Source organism: Mustela putorius, unplaced genomic scaffold (assembly GCF_011764305.1).
Source record: "Mustela putorius furo isolate JIRA1106 unplaced genomic scaffold, ASM1176430v1.1 tig00000129_pilon_pilon_pilon, whole genome shotgun sequence".
Taxonomy (NCBI): domain Eukaryota; kingdom Metazoa; phylum Chordata; class Mammalia; order Carnivora; family Mustelidae; genus Mustela; species Mustela putorius.
Genome location: NW_025421290.1, coordinates 24,670,744 through 24,689,760, shown reverse-complemented (window position 1 = coordinate 24,689,760; position 19,017 = coordinate 24,670,744). Strand labels below are relative to the sequence as shown.

The following is a 19,017-nucleotide window of genomic DNA, read 5'->3' as shown; positions in this document are numbered from 1 at the left end:
CCACCGTGTGCCAGGTGCTCTGCTGAGAGGTTTATATAAAATCCACAGATCTCTACAGAAACCCTCACTCCAGCCAGACTGGTCTCCTCATACCCTGCAGGATATACACAATGCTGAGTAGGGCTCTAACTGCACTCATATAACCACTGTCTGGGAGGGGGCCCTGGCTTCCCCAATCAATTCGCATGGACAGGATGAGCGCCCTTCACTGAAGCTTTATTCCAGCTTCGCTGCCCTTTCCAGATGGTGCAGCTGTGTCCATACGGCAGCTTCCTTATTTGCTTTTGTGGCAAGCTGAACTCGCCTAGTCAGCACACACAAACTATCCTGAAACTGCTCGTTTGCACCCTTAATTCCCCATGGGGCTGTGCGTTGTAGCAAGGCAGGGACTTTGCTCCTCCTCCTTGCTGCTGCCTAGGACAGGGTCCAGTACCTAACACGCAGGCAAGTCATCCTCCTTACGTGATGAACAAATGACCTTCCTGAATGAAGAATTAGGGAATGGGCCTAGAAACTCGAGCTCACTTCGGTCAGTTAAAGTGATCTCCCGGGGCGCCTGGGTGGCTCAGTGGGTTAAGCCGCTGCCTTCGGCTCAGGTCATGATCTCAGGGTCCTGGGATCGAGTCCCGCATCGGGCTCTCTGCTCAGCAGGGAGCCTGTTTCCTCCTCTCTCTCTCTCTGCCTGCCTCTCTGCCTACTTGTGATCTCTCTCTGTCAAATAAATAAATAAAATCTTTTAAAAAAAAATAAATAAAAGAAGAGAAAAATTAAAAAATGTTTAAAGTGATCTCCCATGGTTTACTCCTTTATACAACAGAACATTACCTACATGTACATCTAAACCCTTCCTTCTCTCCGACTATCTCCTAAAATGCAGGCCCATTTCCTTCTAATATCTGAATTTCTCTCAAAGACTGTTCACAGACAGAAAGCTGATACATATTAAATGCTTCCCGGAAACATCTGAATTCTCTATTCGCTGCATTTGATTTAGGCTATAAAAAGTCACGTGCAAATTAAAAAGTGAACACTTCTTACCACTGCGGGAGAGAAGACAGCCAGAATGCTAGAATGCACAGGCCAACTCGAAGCTGCTCTGGAGCTTGGGGAGCCACCACGGCCCCCCCCCCCTCGCTTCCTGGCCGGCCCCCGCCCCATGGCCATGCGGGCTGGCTGCTGCGGCTACTCTCTGGGACGGAAACACAGGAAGCGCCCTCCTCGGCAGCCACTGGGACACTGCAGGCCCCACGGCCCCTTTTTCGGCCTGCTAATTCTAGGCCACATTAAGCAGAGCTGAAGAGTCACAAAGGTCAACAAAATTACCGAGGAAGTCTGGGGATTTTTAAAGCCAGTGCACAGTGGTGATCAGCGGTCTGTTGGATTGACTATAACAAAACTCCCCAAACTCCCCTCTACATGACTTTATTCCCCGGCCTGGCACCAAGCATGGTAGGGCAACCCGAGTCTCATGGTACCCCCTGACTTCCCACCTTCTCCAGGTCAGGGTCTCCTGGGCAGAACTCCGTGATGTACCCCAGCAAAGCGTACGACCCACGAGCATATCTCCCAGGAGGTGCGGGGCATTGGCCTTTTGGTTTTAATGTATCCGCATCCTCCCTGAATTAAAACCAATTCAGAGCCAAGGAAAACACCAGATGCCATGCATTTTGCCCAGTCAGTGCATCTGACAGGGCTGACAAGAAGCAAAGATACTTGAAATGTCCTTTGCCACCCTTTGTTGATAAGAGTTGGGCAAATATTCCTAAACCAGCACGCAGACCATAACTGGCACCCCAAACCCAAGCTTCCTGGAAATTCTGGCCATAAGGACTCCAGTGAGGAGTATCATTTCTCTTTCCCTTCGAAGGCTGAGGGTAGGAGGATTCCTGGCTCACTCAGTGGGGAGTATGTGATTCTTCATCTCAGGGTTGTGAGTTCAAGCCCCACACTGGGTGTAGAGATTATTTAAAAATAAAATTTTAAAAATCTTAACACCCCAAACAACAAGGCTATGGGGACCCCCAGGCTGAAGCCATCTCTGGGCACTAGCTGTGCTGCCTAGCAGACACCCCTGACTACCCCATGAGACCAGTCACCCCACCTCCTTTCACTGGCGCACCGACAAGGTCTTCAGTCATTAGCACTAGGCCACTCAACCAGGACACATCTTGAGCTGAGCTCATCTAAACCAGCAGTTGAAAATAAATGACCTTCCCTTAAAAATGTGTCATGGAGGGCGCCTGGGTGGCTCAGTGGGTTAAGCCGCTGCCTTCGGCTCAGGTCATGATCTCAGGGTCCTGGGATCGAGTCCCGCATCGGGCTCTCTGCTCAGCAGGGAGCCTGCTTCCTCCTCTCTCTCTGCCTGCCTCTCTGCCTACTTGTGTTCTGTCAAATAAATAAAAATAAAAAAAATCTTAAAAAAAAAAATGTGTCATGGAGGTTCGGCAATCAAATGAGTGCTTTGCAAACTCCCACTTCCACTGGAGGCCAACCTTCACCTAGTACCATCCTGCTGGAAAGTTGGCCAGGCATCTGCATCCCTGGAAACGACAGCTGGGCGCCCACTACCTGCCTGATGACTTGCAAAGTGCTTCCACACATGTTGTCTTACTTGTGTCTCACCTCAGCTCTTGGTGGTTGGGGGTGGGGGGGGCTAGACCCATTTTACAGATAAAGAAATTGAGACCCAGTGAGGAGAAGGACTGGTTCCAAATTGCTGCTCTTCCTCTGAGTGCCTGCCTGGGCAAGGCCACTCCAGAAACGCTTGGAGCTTGTGTCCCAACCCTCTGAGGCTAATGCATTCTCATTTCCCCTTGGCAGAGCTGAGCAAGAGGGGTTTTTTCATCCCTCCCAGGCTTATTCCTGCTACCCAGAGGGACAGGAGAACTAGACCCGAAACAGAAGTGGCTCAGTGGGGCTCAGATGGCACCAGGTATTCTGTGCCTCCGGGAGGAAAGAGGCTACAGGGGATGTGGGGGAAGAGGAAAAGGGGAGGAGAGAGAAGGAAACACGATCTGAGGCGTGTGCTGGAAAAGCTGCAAGGAAAAGTGGGAGGAGAAAACCCCAATCGACAGCACAGGCTGGGAACCACCCCTGGCAAGGTTTCATCCTTGGGTCCAGTGCCTTGGCGAGGCAGGGTGACGAGAGACCACTCACTGTCGGAGCGTCGGACCCGGCCTCTGCACACACAGCCTTTCCCCTGAGTGAAGCAGTGCCAGGAGGACGGATGGCAGATCCTAGCAGCCAGGTCACCATGGGCACACGGGGACAACACTAGTCATGGCGCCAGCCTCGCAGGGCACCAGTGCCCGGGAGAGAGCCGAAGCTGTGGAGATCAAGGACGGTGAAGGAAGAGCCTTGGTCTGGGACTCGGGTGCTTTCTGAAGGAGACCCGAATTCACTGGTTTGGCATGTACTCTTGGGAAAGATGGGAGGACTATAAAAGAATCAGATTAATTACTCAAACTCAATAAGTACTCTGGGATGACAACTACGAAGCTGAAGATACCGAAATACATTTCTAAAGACAAAGATGGGCTTTATCAATTCCCATCTCTTATTGCAAAGCTCTTCTATAGCCCATTTCCTTAATCCTTGCAAATCAAATGCTGTCCATGATACCCTTCCAGATGCAGATTTCTAAAGTGCAGAGGGGCACCTGGGTGGCTCCGTCTGTTAAGTGTCCGACTCTTGGTTTTGGCTCAGGTCATTATTTCAGGGTTGTAAGATCAAGCCCCATGTCGGGCTCTGTGCTGGACATGGAGTCCACTTAAGATTCTCTCTCCCTCACCCTCTCCCACTTCCTGCTACGCATGTGCTCTCTCTCTCCAAAAAAATAAATAAAAATAAAAGTAATTTAAAAAATAAAGTGCAGGAAAACAAAAGGAAGCAAACACATCAGAAGACCGGATGTGGGAAGCCACTGGTGCTTATGGACAGCAGCTACCTCCAGATGTCCCCACCTACTCCACAGAGATCCCAGTTGTGAAAGTCCATTGACAATGACCCAGGCGTGGTTCTTGGGCCCTGAGAAATCCACTGCTCTAAGTCAGGCAGCCTGGAAGCACTGGACATGCCCAAAAGCTCCTGCTGCTTTCTCTCCTTTCATCCATAGTCTGTGGTCCCCAAACTGGCCTTCGCCTCCATCTACCTCAAAGTAATCTCTCATTCCAGCTGCAAAGGACATGGTAGCTAGCAAGAACCCTCTAAAGAAGTTGGCCAATCCTATCACTGGTCTTTGAAGCCATAAAAAGAGTGAGAGGACAAGAAAGGAGAAAAGTCTTCAAAGTTAAGCAGTCCCTTCACCTTGGCTACGTTAATGGGAATCTCCTTGAACTTGGGTAAAATAAAAAGAGAGATGAGCAGCTAAGCAATTCCCGGCATGTAATCAGTCTTCTAGGGCAAATCTGTCATCATTATATTTTTTAGTTGGATTCCAGGGAGCAGCCAACATTTCAGGGCAGGAGGTCAGAGCCCAAGGGGACTAGCTTCTTCCTCTTCAATGAATAGGCTTCAGATGAAAATAAATTATCCAGCCCACCTTCACCAATCCTAAAATCCAAAGCATTTTCAATAGAAGTAGTGGTTTGGCAACCCTGAAAGCCCCAAGCGAATGCATTCCTGTCTCTGGACTTGCATATGGGAGACAAGCACACTTACAGGTTAGAGGAAGAGAGAGCAGGGTTGGGGTTCCTCTGTGATGACAACCATTTATTGTCAATAGGGAGAAGAAACAAATCACTCAAAAAAAAAAAAAATTCCACTTTCACTCCCTTCCCCCTCTATTTACAACACCATAGGAAATAGAACTAAAAATTCAGCTTAGAGGACATGCACTATTGCTCAGATGAACCCAATCCATAGCAGATGAGATCAAACTCGAGAGCATCTTCTTGGCCACCAAGGCCTCGGGCCAATCCAAACCTTGGGGTGTTACTGCGAACCTTCACACGCCGTGTTGATCTGAACCAATGGCCTTTGGAGCCAACCAACAATTTAACTGGATTTGGAAAGCATTTACCGGCAACAAATGAGAAATGATTGCACATGTCTCTGAGCCACTGGGCAGAAGAAACGCCACTTCCACGAGCTACGCCCCAAGGTTTGATGCTCTTGAAAATGAAGAGGGAGCAACTCCACTGTTCATTTATCCAAAGGCTGGGACTCATGTCCCCTCTGTGGTTCCAAGCACTACTGGACTATTTCTAGAGGAAGGGGAACAGGCCTACGAGGAGCTATGGAGAAGCCAGATACCTACTGTGGGTCTTCATGCACATCTATCCTGCAGCACAAGGTCAAAACAAGGGACAGCTGAAGAGATTTGGAAGACAATCATCGCATTTCTCATAAAAGCAACACAGAAAGGAAAACAAACGTCAAATGTATCAGAGAGCTATCCCTCACAGTCGCGTTGATAAACTTTCCTAAACCCTTCTCTAAAGCAGCTCAAGGTGAAAGTGTGCCCGGGTGACAGCAGAGCCACACTCACTTTCCTAAAAACTGCTAGAGTTTGGCAGACCCAATTCTCTGAACTGAGAAGCCAACCGGAGATGACCCTGGGTGCGGGGATTTCCAGGTCACGGACTCCTCCCCCAACCAAAGGGGTTGGCCTTGGCCTCCACTGCCCAGGAGAGGGGGTGTGGCCTAAAGCTGACTCCCCAGAGACCCACCCACCCAGCTGGTGCTTCCAACCTATGACTCCTACTCACAAAGGGGCCCTCCTTCCTCCCTTCTCCCACCTTCACACCTCATGGCAAAGGGAGAGAGCTGGGGGAGAAGACACAAAAGAGCCTACATTCACGATTTTTAAAAACCCTTCCAATCATAGTTCATATTTAAAATTGCTCTGGTACAATAGCTAAACCGGAGATAGCATGGTGAGGCTTTCTACTTTCCTCCTTTAGGAACCTGAGTTAAAAAACGAAGAAGGCTTACCCATTTTTGAAATAGAGGACATGGGCTCTCTGAAGTCCTGTTTCTAGGAAAAAACCTAGTTCTTGATCGTGGGGAGCAGGGCCAGGCTTAGGGCTTCTGTTTTGAATATTGGTAAGTATTACCTGGAAGGGGAGAAAATCGGAAAACTAATCAGATCCACATCCAAGCCTAATCCTTTCAAACCACATCTCTAAACGCGCTGCACGGCCTGATGGATCAGTTTCCTCGCGCCAGCATCGGTGCATGGGGACTGGTGCAGAGGTGGGCGCGAAGACTAGGAAAGCTGGGGTGTGCCCGGCTCTCCTGGCACGGAGGGCTCAGGACTGAAGGGTGCTGAGGGGTACACAGTGCCAGCAGAAGCACTGAGGCGGAGGGGCTCTGCTAGGTGCCAGGATGTGGCCGGAGAGGGGGAGTAAGAAACAGGTCCTGGCAACAGGCAGGAAGAGTCATCGTCCACCAATGGGTGAGGTCACAGACAGGTGGGCCAAGGCTCCAGCCCTAAGTAAGCTTGATGAACCCAAGGAAAGCTAAGCTGAGAAGTGCCGTGACTGGCACTGGCCCCGAAATTCCCCAGGGAGGGCGAGCTCTCTAGTCCAAAGCCAAGGCCTATGGACTCTCAAGGGGACTTCGGAGAAAAACAAACTAAGTTCTCTCTCTCCCAAAACTTGATCTTTTGTCAACAGATGATGAGCTTGTAAAGGTCTAAATGTTTAGCCCCACAAGAAAGACTGCCAACAAATCAGGAGAAAGACCTTCAAGTCGAGTGGGTTACAGAGAAGTGTAAACACATGTCTACTATTAGAGGTTACCCGCTTTATACTGGCAAGTGAAATAAAGCATTTATCAAACAGAAGCTCCTTGCGGCCCATTTAAAAACCCTACACGTGTTCTCCAAACATGTTGTCCCCATCTGCTGAAAGTCAGCAGCCCTTCAAAGACCCAGCTGTAAGCCAAAGCTCAGACACTCTAGAAGTCTCAGAAGTATTCTCCATGTGGAGTTGAAGCAATTGCTGGTTCTCTAACTTTTAAGCTTCAGGAAACAGCAAAGAAAGTGCACAATGAACAGATGTTGTGGGATGAAATCCAGGTGAGCAACCCTTGCATTTGAACTACAGCCCAGCATCTTATCAAAACTGCCTGGCTCCTTCCCGACTTAGCACTTGGCTCTGCGAGTGCTAAGCAGTAGGTGTTCCTCATACCCCATGTGAACTGTCATTTTGGGCTTTACTGCAGGTTCCTCCCCAACACATCCTCCAAGAGCTGCACATGCAAAGAGCACAGTCTCCTGTAAGTCTCTCTCAGGATGATCTCACCCATAGAAATCTCTGAAGCCAGCTCCCAAAGTTATCCTCTCTACTACAGACTTTCCTTCTGAACACTAGACTTATACATTCAACTGCTTCCTTGTCATCTCCACTTGGAGGCCCAACACTTAAACCTTTAAAAAAAAAATTAGCCTTCATTTGCTTTCAAGAATAGTTTTTAATTTTTAAAAATACTGTGATTACTGTAAAGCAAAGCCAGTTCAGAAAGAAAATTAAAAATCATCTCAAAATTCCATCACACAGAAATAACCAGGTAACATTTATTTAACAATAATTCAGGTATCTCTATACATACGTATCAGGGAAAGAAAGGTAAAAGTCATTTTCCAAAAACTGAGATTGTGTTTCATATGCCAGTTTTAAATGGAAACCATTACACTTAATTTTAATTAAATTTAACAGGAGAAACTAAAATGTGACCAAAGTAATCACTCAACTTCAGAAAAATGTGTTTTTTTACACAGAGTCATTAAAGGTATGGGCACTTGTCTTAGTTAAAAATGAATCTTGTATTTATTATATGTATATATGTGTGTGGGTGCATGGAGAGAGTATAGATGTAGATACAGATATATTTTAACAAATTAAGTCTTTTGCTCCATAAAAGTGAGATGTCTTACCACTATTTAGTTTTCTTTAATTTCTTTCAATAGTGATTTGTAGTTTTCAGGGTATAAGGTTTGCACTTCTTTTTATTATTCCCATGTATTTTCATCTTTTGATGCTATTATAAACGAAATTGTTTTCTTAATTCCATTTTCTGGTTGTTAGTGTAGAGAAATAAAAGTGTAGTTTTTATACCGACCTTGTATTCTATATTCTTGCTGAAATCATTTACTAGTTAAAATTGGGTCTGTAAATGTGAATTCCTTAGGATAGTCAATATACAAGACCATGCCATCTGCAGACAGAGATAGTCTTACTTCTCCCTTTTCAACCTACATGTCTTTTATTTCTTTATCTTGCCTAATTGCATTGGTTAGAACCTCTACTACAATACTAGAAAGAAGTAGAGAGCTCAGACATCCTTGTCTTGCTCCTGATCTTAGGGGCGAAATACCCAGTCTTTCACTATTATATATGTTGTTAGATGTAGGTTCTTCATAGGTGCCTTCTATCAGGTTGAAGATGTGAACTTCTATTTCTATCATGAGAAACAGTACTGGATTTTGTCAATGCTTTCTCTACCTCTACTGAAAATATCATTATAATATGGGTTTTGTCTTTTATTCTACTGACACATTACATTAATTGATTTTCACATGTTAAGTCAGCTTGCATTCCTGAAATGAAATCTTGCTTAGTCATGGTATATAATCTTTTCTATATGTTGTTGGATTTGGTTTGCTGATATTTTGTTAAGAATATCTGCATCTATATTCATAAGAGGTATCAGTCTCATAAAATGAGTTAGGGAATGTTTTCCTCCTCTTCTGTATTCTGGAAGTTTTTATAGCATTGCTGACATTTCTTCCTTTAGTGTTCGGCAGAATTCACCAATAAAGTCAACTTGACCTGTAGTTTTCTTTACGGAAAGGCTTTTAACTACAAATTAAATTTAATAGACACAAGAATATTTGGGTTATCTATTTCTTCTTCAGTGAACTTCAGTAGTTTGTGTCTTTCAGGGAATCTTTTTTTTTAAGTGATCACATTTATTGGCATAAAGTTGGTCACAATTTTCCCTTACCACCTTTTTTTTTTTTTAAAGATTTTATTTTTTAGGGCATCTGAGTGGCTCAGTCAGGTAAGTGTCTGCCTTTGGCTCAGGTCATGATCTCAGGGTCCTGAGATCAAGTCCCATGTCCATCTTTCTGCTTCTACTTCTATGCTCACTCTCTCTCAAATAAATAAAATCTTAAAAAAAAAAAAAGATTTTATTTTTTTAAGTAATCTCTACACCCAACATGGGGCTCAAATTCACAACCCCAAAATCAAGAGTCACATGCTCCACTAACTGAGCCAGCCAGACACCCCTCCCCTCACAGTCTTTTTTTTTTTAGAAGATTTTTTTTTTTAATTTACTTGACAGACAGAGATCACAAGTAGCAAAGAGGCAGGCAGAAAGTGAAAGAGGAGGAAGCAGGCTCCTTGCTGAGCAGAGAGCCTGATGAGGGGCTTGATCCCAGGATCCTGAGATCATGACCTCAGCTAAAGGCAGAAGCTTTAACCCACTGAGCCACCCAGGTGCCCTCCCTTGCAGCCTTTTAATGTTTATGAATCTATGGTACCATCTCCTCATCTTGGGTGTTGGTAATTTGTGTCTTTTCTTTTATTCTTTTCAATCTTGTTAATAGTTTACAAATTTTATGGATCTTTTCAAAGAATCCATTTTTAGTTTCACTGATTTTCTCTGTTTATCTCTTTTCTATTTCATTGATTTTTGTTCTGATCTTTATTATTCCCTTCCTTTTGCTTGCTTTGGCTTTAATTTGTTCTTTTTCTAGTTTCTCAAATTGGAAATTTAGACCATGGATTTGAATTATTTTTCCTAATACACATTTAATGCTATAAATTCTTCTATATATTTTGTTTTAGACATTTAGAAGCTCTATTATTAACTACATACACTTTTAGAATTGCAGTGCCTTGTTGATTGACTCCTTTCTAGCGTACCTTCTCCCTTTATTGCTTGAAAATATTCCTTGTTCTAAATTCTACATTCTGATGTAATAATCACCCTAGCTTTGTTTTGATTATGGTTTACATGGTATATAATTTTACTTTTTGTCAACTTAAATATTAATTTTAAATGGTTTTCTTATAGATAGCATATATTAGGGCTTGCATTTTCATCTAATCTGAAAATCTCTTCCTTTTAATTGTTCAGACTATTTACATTTAATGTAACCATTGACAGGATTGGAACCATCTTGCTTGTTGTTTTTTTAATTGTCCCATCTGTTGTTTCTTTTTTTCTTTCTCATTCTGCTTAAAATATATATACATATATATATATATATATATATATATATATATTTTTTTTTTTTTTTTTTTTTTTTTGACAGAGATCACAAGTAGGCAGAGAGGCAGGCAGAGAGAGAGAGGGAAGCAGGCTCCCTGCTGAGCAGAGAGCCCAATGTGGGGTTCGATCCCAGGACCTTGAGATCATGACCTGAGCTGAAGGCAGAGGCTTTAACCCATGAGCCACCCAGGTGCCCCTCTCTCTTTCTTCTTTTTTGATGATTCCATTTCATTTCCACTAATGACTCGTTAATTATGTTTGTCTACCTGTCCATTCACCCATGCCCCCATCCTCCATCTCTTAGCTGCCCAAAGGTATATAATATAGCTCTTTAGTTTATCATGGTCTATGTTCAAATAATATCACACCAATTCATATATAGTATAAATGCTTTATAAAAATATACTTACATTTCTTCCCCCATCTTCTGTGCTTTGGTTGTCACACATCTTACTCCTATTGTATATTCCACAATATGTTTACTATTACTGGTTTAGGTGGTCAATTATATTTTTTAAAAACTAAAAATAAGAAAAAGTCTTTTATATGTATGCTCGTTGTCACCACTGATGATGATCTTTATTTCATTGTATATATCTTTATTTTCTTGTGCTTGAAATTTCCTTAACATTTCTTGTTATGCAGGTCTGTTGCTAATGCATTCTTTCAACTTTTGTTTGTCCTATAAAAAAAACAAAGTCTTTTGTCTTCTTTCATTGAAGGTGTTTTGAAATTTTTCATCCAGCACTTTAAAACCATCTCTCTTATCTTCTAACTTGCATGGTTTCTAATGACAAATCTGCTGTAACTACTAGCTTTTATTCTTCTGTATTTAAAATTTCATTTTCTCTGGCTTCAAGATTCTGTCTTTGATTTTCAATAGTTTAACCACAATACATCTAAGTGTAGGTTTCTGTTTATCCTGCTTGGGGCCCTCTGAGATTCTTGGATATGTGGTTTGTTGTGTTTCATAATTTTGAAAAACTCTCAGCCATTTTCTCTTCAAATAGTTCTTCTGTTTCAGCTTCTCTCTCCTCTCCTTTGTGGACACCAAATACATATTTTTTTCTGTATTTCTTGGATGCTGTTTTGGTTTTCCCCACTCTTTTTTTCTTTTCCTTTTGTGTTTCTATTTGAATCATCTCTACTAACCTACAATCAACTGAAAGATTTTTTCCTTAGCTATGTCCAGCATTCTAATAAGCCATCAAAAAATTTATTTATCTTGGGGCTCCTGGAGAGCATATGACTCTTGATCTTGGGGCTGTAAGTCTGAGTCCCATGTTGGTGAGGTAGAGATTACTTAAAAATAAAACCTTTTATTCAAAAGATTTATTTATTTATTTGAGAGAGAGCGAGCACACACACACGTGAGAATGAGGAAGGGGCAGAAGAGAATCTTCAAATAGACCTCCTGCTGAGCTTGGAGCCCAACATGGGGATCAGTCCCAGAACCCACGAGATCCTGACCTGAGCCAAAACCAGGAGTGAGATACTTAACTGACTGTGCCACCCAGGTGCCCCAAATACGAAATCTTAACAAAAAAAGTTTCTTCATCTCTTATATCATGTTTTATCATTTCTAGCATTTCGGTTTTACATTTTTATAGTTTCCATCTCTGCTGAAATTCGCATCTCTTTATGTATGTTGTATACTTTTTCCACAATATCCTCTAATGTACTATTTTTAAAAAAATATTTTATTTATTTGACAGACAGAGATCATAAGTAGGCAGAGAGGTAGGCAGAGAAAGAGAGGAGAAAGCAGGCTCCCTACTAAGCAGAGAGCCCAATGTGGGGCTCAATCCCAGGACCCTGGGATCATGACCTGAGCTGAAGGCAAAGGCTTTAACCCACTGAGCCACCCATCTCTAACATACTATTCATTAATATTTTTAAGCTCCTATCTGATAACTCCAACACCTGGGGCACTTCTGGGTTTCATTTTGTTTATTGCTCCTCGCAATAGTTTGTGTGTGCACTTGTGTATATCTCATACTTTTAAATACAATGTTTAAGATTGTGTGTAGAGAATGAGGATGAGGTAAATAATATTTATACCTGAAAATGGGCACCTCTTTTCATCTATAAGGCAACAAATGTAAGGGACTGAGTCAATCCAGTCAGTAGTTGAAGTTGGGCTGGGCTTTGCTGTTTTTATAAATTACCTCCCTACACTGCAGACTTCAAAGTCCTCAAGCAGTGGGCTACTGACTTGTGCTTACTGTGGGACCGGGATTCTGGAGGGGTTTTCTAAGTGTTTCTGCTCCATCCTATTTTCAGCAGTCCCTGTATGCTTGGACTAGAGGTGATTTCTCTCCAAATTCATGCCCCTTTCCCAGCAGTATTCTACAGTTACTTGTTACTTGGTGCTTTGTTACATTGCTGGTGGTGGGAGGGAGAAATTCTTGGATTTTCCTGGTCCAGCCTCAGTTTTAGGAAGGGCCTACATACCTAGACCTCAGGGATGGGGCTCATCTTCAAGGGGCCCTTTCTGGGCCTCTCCCTCCTAGCTCCTAGAATGTCTTCTGGGGGCAAGAACCACTTAAATTCCACTTCCAGGAAAACTCTAAGCATGAGTAAAGCTCCTAGAAGCCCAGTGTCACCCCCAAAACATAATTTTCTAGTTATCCCATCTTAATAAATAACATCATCCACCCAGATGCCCAAATCAGACCCTGGGTGGGAGGTAGGGAGGTAAAGTTTGAAACCCTGCCACTCTCTAATCTATTACCAAGTTCCTCCTAATGATTTCTCAAAATGTCCGTATCTATCCATTTCTATAACAATTACCTTCACGGAAGCTACAATCACTTCTTGTGAGATTTCCACAATAGTCTCCTAAATGAACTCTCCATGTCATTTCGTGCTCCTTTTCTTCCTTCCCACTTTCCACAAGAGGTCTGAATAACTTTCTATAACACAAACTGGGTCATGCTGCCCCTGTGATCTTTCTCATACTTCAGGTGTCACCTTGATTGTCACCCTGTTGGAAGGGCCTTCTCTTAGGTGGAAGGGCCACCTAACATCACATAGGCCTACCTCTATTATTCCCTCTCCCAGCAGCCCAACCTATTCCTTCACTGCATTTATCAGTGTATTTTTTTTTAACTTGATTACTGACTGTCTCCCTCTGTGGTGCTGAAACATCCACAAAGTCAGGGCCACATCTATTTCACTTATTAATAACGTTCAAGGTCTACTGCGATGTTTGGTGCAGAGTAAGCATTCAATATACATAATAAATGAATGAAATACATGATGAATGAATGAATGAATTTGCAAGACTGACCAGAAACGCAGGAAAAAAAGCAGTAAGAAAGTAACCTACTCTGCACTAGGCACTATGTAGGCACATAGGCTCTCTCATTTATTCCCCCACAAAAAGCCACTGAGACCTATACTACTCCCCTCGCTGCACTAAAGGAGGAAGCAAAGCTTTGCTCCACTGGGTGAGTCCCCAAACTGCATGGTAGCAAGGGTTAGAGTCAGTGCTGAAACTCACGTCCACCTGACTCTGCAGTCCAGCTCCTTCCCCTTTGTCCCATCAGTCTGCCTTTGCTGGCAGAACAAAGCCCAAAAGACAAGAGGTCAGAGCTGCCAGGATGAGGTTATAAATGGGAAGAACGGGGAAAATACAAGTGGGGAGGCAGAGAGAATAGCTTATCTCAGGGTTTAGCCTTAAGCCTAAACATCTTGGATTTCATCCCTTCTTCACAAAGAACCTCTAACACATGGGCCTGGGCAGGAGCACTGTTTGGCAGTGTCGAAGCCACCACTTGTTCTGAGGATAAACACTTCCCTGCAACAGGACTGCCAACAAGCATCCTTAACATGCGCGGCCCGCTTTGGCAAAAGCATATATGCAGTGACTAAGGAAGCACGACAGCAAGAGGGGCAAAGACTTTAGGTCCCAAGACCCAGGTTCAAAGTCAGGTTCTGATACCCCTCACCACTTGTGGACTTAGGACAATTCCTTCAATCTCAGACCTTCACTGTCCTCATCTGTGTAATGGGGATAATTATATCTGATAAGATTGTTACAAATTGTAAGTGGGAAACTTAATGAAGATATAAACATTATAATCCTTAATGGAGGGGCGCCTGAGTGGCTCACTTGGTTAAATGTTGGCTCGGGTCATGATCCCAGAGTGCTGGGATCGAGTCCTGCATCAGGCTTCTTGCCCATTGGAAAGCCTGCTTCTTCCTCTGCCTGTTTGTGCTCACTCTCTCTCTCTCTGGCAAATAAATAAATAAAATCTTCAAAAATAATAATAATCCTCAATGGGGATATATTAAAGAGTTACCTTCAAGTAGGAACAAAAAAACTTTTATTTTTTAACATGGTTTTAGAAAATCTGGAGATTGGAAAAAAGAATCTGGAGATAGGGGGGCCCCTGGGTGGCTCAGTGGGTTACAGCCTCTGCCTTCGGCTCAGGTCATGATCCCAGGGTCCTGGAATCAAGCCCCGCATCGAGCTCTCTGCTCAGGGGGGAGCCTGCTACCTCCTCTCTCTCTGCCTGCTTCTCTGACTAATTGTGATCTCTGTCAAACAAATAAGTAAATTCTTTAAAAAGAAAAGAATCTGAAGATAGGGAGATAAAAGGAAAACATGAAATAGGCAGGAATAATAACAAAAATCATTCCTCTGCCACATAGTCATACTCTTAGAAAAATGAAAAGAATCAACTCTATTTTTGTAGAATTCAGCATTGTGGCTAATATTCCTGTCTTTACCCTTGTCAGCCTTCAAAATTCAGCTCAGGTGTCCTCTCCTTCAGGAACCATCCCTGAACTAGCAGGCTGGTCCACCAAGACACTTCTGTGGGCTTGCAGAGTCCTCTGAGTGTTCATCACCAAAGCATGGCCCACACTGGTTATAGGCCTGGGTCTTTGTTAGATCATATGTGTCCTGAGGACAGGCTCTGTGGCTTTTTCATTCCAGTGCCCCTGATATCAAGCACAGTACAGAACATAGACAGCACTCAAAAGGGGTGCCTGGGTGGCTCAGGCGGTTAGTGTCTGTCTTCAGCTCAGGTCATGATCCCAGGGCTGGGATCCAGTCCTGCATTGGGCTCCTTGCTCAGCAGGGAATCTGCCTCTCCCTCTCTCTCACCCTCACCCCTGCTCATGCTCTTGCTCTCTCTCTGAAAAAAAAAAAAAAAAAAAAGGGACTCAACAAATGTTTGTGTAAGTGAATTAAAAAATCAGAAGCATTGCTATATGTGAAAATGTAATTTAAAAAATAATGATCCTATTCATAAAGCAATACAAATAGAAAAACCTGGGAATAAAATAAACCCATTAAAATCTGTGAAACAAAAGGTCTTGCAAAATGGAAAGAGATATCGTGGTCATAGATGAGTGAAGACTAAATATAAAAATTCTCCGAATTATGTATAAGGTTCATAAAATCCAAACAATCCCAACAGGATTTTTTTAGAACTCAAGAAAATTATTCTAAAATTCACCTTGAAGTATCATCAGAAATGAACTAAGGATATTCTGAAAAATACAAGTGATATGTAGTTACAATCCTTTCAGATGTTGAAACCAGTCATAAAAAAGTACTTATTGAATGGTGTCATACTGGTACAATATAAGATCAGCAAAACAAAATAGGAAAGCCAGGAATTACTACTGTATCTAAAATTTTATTAAATTACTTAAAATATATGATAGCAAATGTAAAAAAACAGAGATCATCTTAAAGTGGTAGTGAAATTTGAGAAAAACATTCATTTAGAGTCATATCTAGTGTCACACAACAAAATAAATCCCAAGAAGTTTTGGAAGCTAAAAGTTGTTTTGAAAATATGGAAAAGGATTGAAAACTTTTTAAATCTTGGAGGGAGTCTATCCCAATATTTCAGCTTTAAAACAATGAAATAAATGTAAAAAAAACATCAGGTTAAACTATATACAGATTTAAAATGTATGAGCAACTTAAAAATGTAAATTTAGTGACTGAGAAAATACTCAGAGCAAATATGATTAAAGAGTTAACATATTTATGATGTAGACTTTATTCAAATTGTCAATGACTTCATCCAAAAACTGGACAGAAAGTATACACAGACAAGAACGGAATATAACATAAAGTTACCATATGAGCCAGCAATTCCACTCCTAGGTATATACCCGAGAAAAATGAAAGCATTGTCCACGCAGAATCTTGTATATGAATGTTTGTTGAAACCTTATTATAAGAGCCCAAAGGTGGAAGCAACCCAAATGATAAATGATAAATGATGAATGGATAATTATACCCAATGCAGCATATCCACAAAATCACATATTATTTGTCAGTAGAAAGAAATGCAGCATTGGGACATGCCGAAGGAGCCAGTCATAAAAGACCCATGATGTGTGGCTTTATTTGTATGAAATGTTGAGAATACACAAATCTGTTCAGACTAGGGGAGATCAGAGGTAAATGAAGAGTGAGTGCTAGTGGGACAGGTTTTCTTTTTGAGGCAACAAAACCGATCTGGAATTAAATATTGGTGATGGTTGTATGACTCTAAATATATTAAAAAGTATTGAATTGTGTACTTTAAATGGGTGATTTGTATGGTATGTGAATCCTATCTCAATAATGCTGTAATTCAAAAAGAAATGAAATATAAATCATAAGCAAACAGATGGGAAAAAAATTCACCCTGACTGATAGTAAAAGAAATGTAAACCAAAATTGCAAGCAAGGCACCACTGTCACCTAGCAAACCAGCAAAATAACATTTACATAACAGCAACCCCGTCAAGAGTGCAAAGCGACCACTACCCCCCTGCACCACGCCAAAGGGAAATGTTGGCATGACTCGTAACAAGCAAACGGGACACAATATGTACTTAAAGTGAATGTCAAAAATACCTCCACTTGTGAGAATCTGCCCTTGGGGAACAATGACAGTAAGGGGAGAGTTAGCCGAAGGAAGGCAACATCAGCATTATTTACAACAGGTCGGACCCAACAAGAAGGTAATTATATCATAGAGGCCATGTACTTGATGAAATAGTGTATCTCCATGAAAACATTTTCAAGTGCTGACATAATGTTGAGTGAAAAAAGACAACACTCTTTAATGCTGTAAGATTATGAGGACAAAGACTAACCAAGGATGTACGAAAATTAAAAGAAGCTACTGTTCTTTTCTGGTTTCCAGACTTTTCTGACTCCGTTTCAAGTGCATGTGGCCCCCCCATCCCAGTCAGTCAGATGGCAGGCCTGGAGTCAGAGCACATTTACTGGCTGGTCGCTGGCTTGCCATTTCTTCAAGGAAGAACCTGGTCCCTGCCGCTTCGGTTCAAGAGGAGAGGGAGGGAACGGAAAGGACACAGAAGGCAGAAGCTTTGCCTTTATTTTGTCTCACACGTGAAAGCCCCAAACATGGCTGTGTGGATGCCTCTGCCATCAACAGCACCGAGCACTTCTCCTGGGATGTCTCATTTGAATTCAAGATGCACCCGAATCTCACCCACCAAGTCTGGCACCTCAGCTCTGTGGCCACAGCGAGGAGGAAAGGAGGCCAGGGCCTGACCATGCTCACCAGGGAGCAACTCCCCAAAGAACAGAGGAATTCCGATGGGGCCCGGCAATATTTGGGGACTGCCTGTTTCCCCTCAAAACTTTAGCCCTAAAACTGCCCGTCAAAGTCGATTGGTAGCCCATCATTTAGCGTTCACTTCTCTAAAATAGGGTGTGAAGAAGTGAACTGTCGGCGGAAGATGAAGTTCCAGCCTGGTCGGCTCAGGACAGCCAAAAGCAGCTGGTGGGACAGAGATGGGATGATTTCATTTGCCAAAAGCAGGGCTCAGAGTGTATGATATTCAAGAGGGAAGTCATCATTATTCCTATCACGGCACCATGAGAAGCTCCTTGTGGGGCAGGTAACTCTATTTACCATTGGCAGGACGCCACCATCTGAAGAGAAACAAATCAAGGACAGCCTGTGTCATTTCTAATCTAACTCAATTTGTCTGATTAAGTTGTTGTATATGCACAATTTTGGAAGTACCTTTTATTCCCCTTCAGAGAACAAACTATCAGAGAAAATTAGATGGTTCTATAACCCTAATAGAACAAGAACAACACTAAATAAATAGTTAATTGCCCTGCTTTTGTGTATTCAAATTGTCAAATATTTGAAATATTTCAAATATTCAAATTCGTGTATTCAAATATTCTTTGGCCCTGCCTCCACCTTCAGATGGGGGCGGGGGGGGGCAAGAACACATGGAAATTTCCTGTGGCAGCTGGCTCACGAGTTCTCTAGCCCCAGACAAATCAGGCAATATTAGCGCCCCCATGAGAACAGGAAGCTGTGGCACACAGAAATACACAACTGGACCAAGGTCAGACAGTTGGGGGGTAAACAGAAGCCCAGAGCCCAGATATGACATGGAGACTCTGGTGGGGGTAAGATGCTGTCCCATCAGCTTCTGCACAAGAGAGGGAAAACCAACTTCTCCCGAGAAAAACTACTCTGTAAATATTCGGTTAAAAATTATTTAACATTGGGGGGCACCTCGGTGGCTCAGTGGGTGATCTCAGCTCAAGTCATGATCTCAGGGTCCTGGGATGGAGCCCCACATCGGGCTCTCTGCTCAGCCAGAGCCTGCTTCCCCCTCTCTTTCCGCCTGCCTCTCTGCCTACTTGTGATCTCTCTCTGCCAAATAAAGAAATAAAATTAAAAAAAAAATTAACATTGGGGCACCTGGGTGGCTCAGCGGGTTAAAGCCTCTGCCTTCGGCTCAGGTCATGATCCCAGGGTCCTGGAATCGAGCCCCACA

General features: G+C 42.9%; 1 protein-coding gene across 4 annotated transcripts in view; it reads right to left on the bottom strand.

The window, feature by feature from the left end:
- The window catches only part of TTC7B (tetratricopeptide repeat domain 7B), a 246,923-nt gene that overhangs the window by 160,824 nt on the left and 67,082 nt on the right, over nt 1-19,017 (bottom strand). For all 4 annotated transcript variants that reach the window (XM_045071285.1, XM_045071294.1, XM_045071298.1 and 1 more), the window contains one exon: nt 5,935-6,056. In XM_045071285.1, coding sequence (XP_044927220.1) covers nt 5,935-6,056 — 122 coding nt within the window. The remainder of the gene's footprint in view (nt 1-5,934; nt 6,057-19,017) is intronic.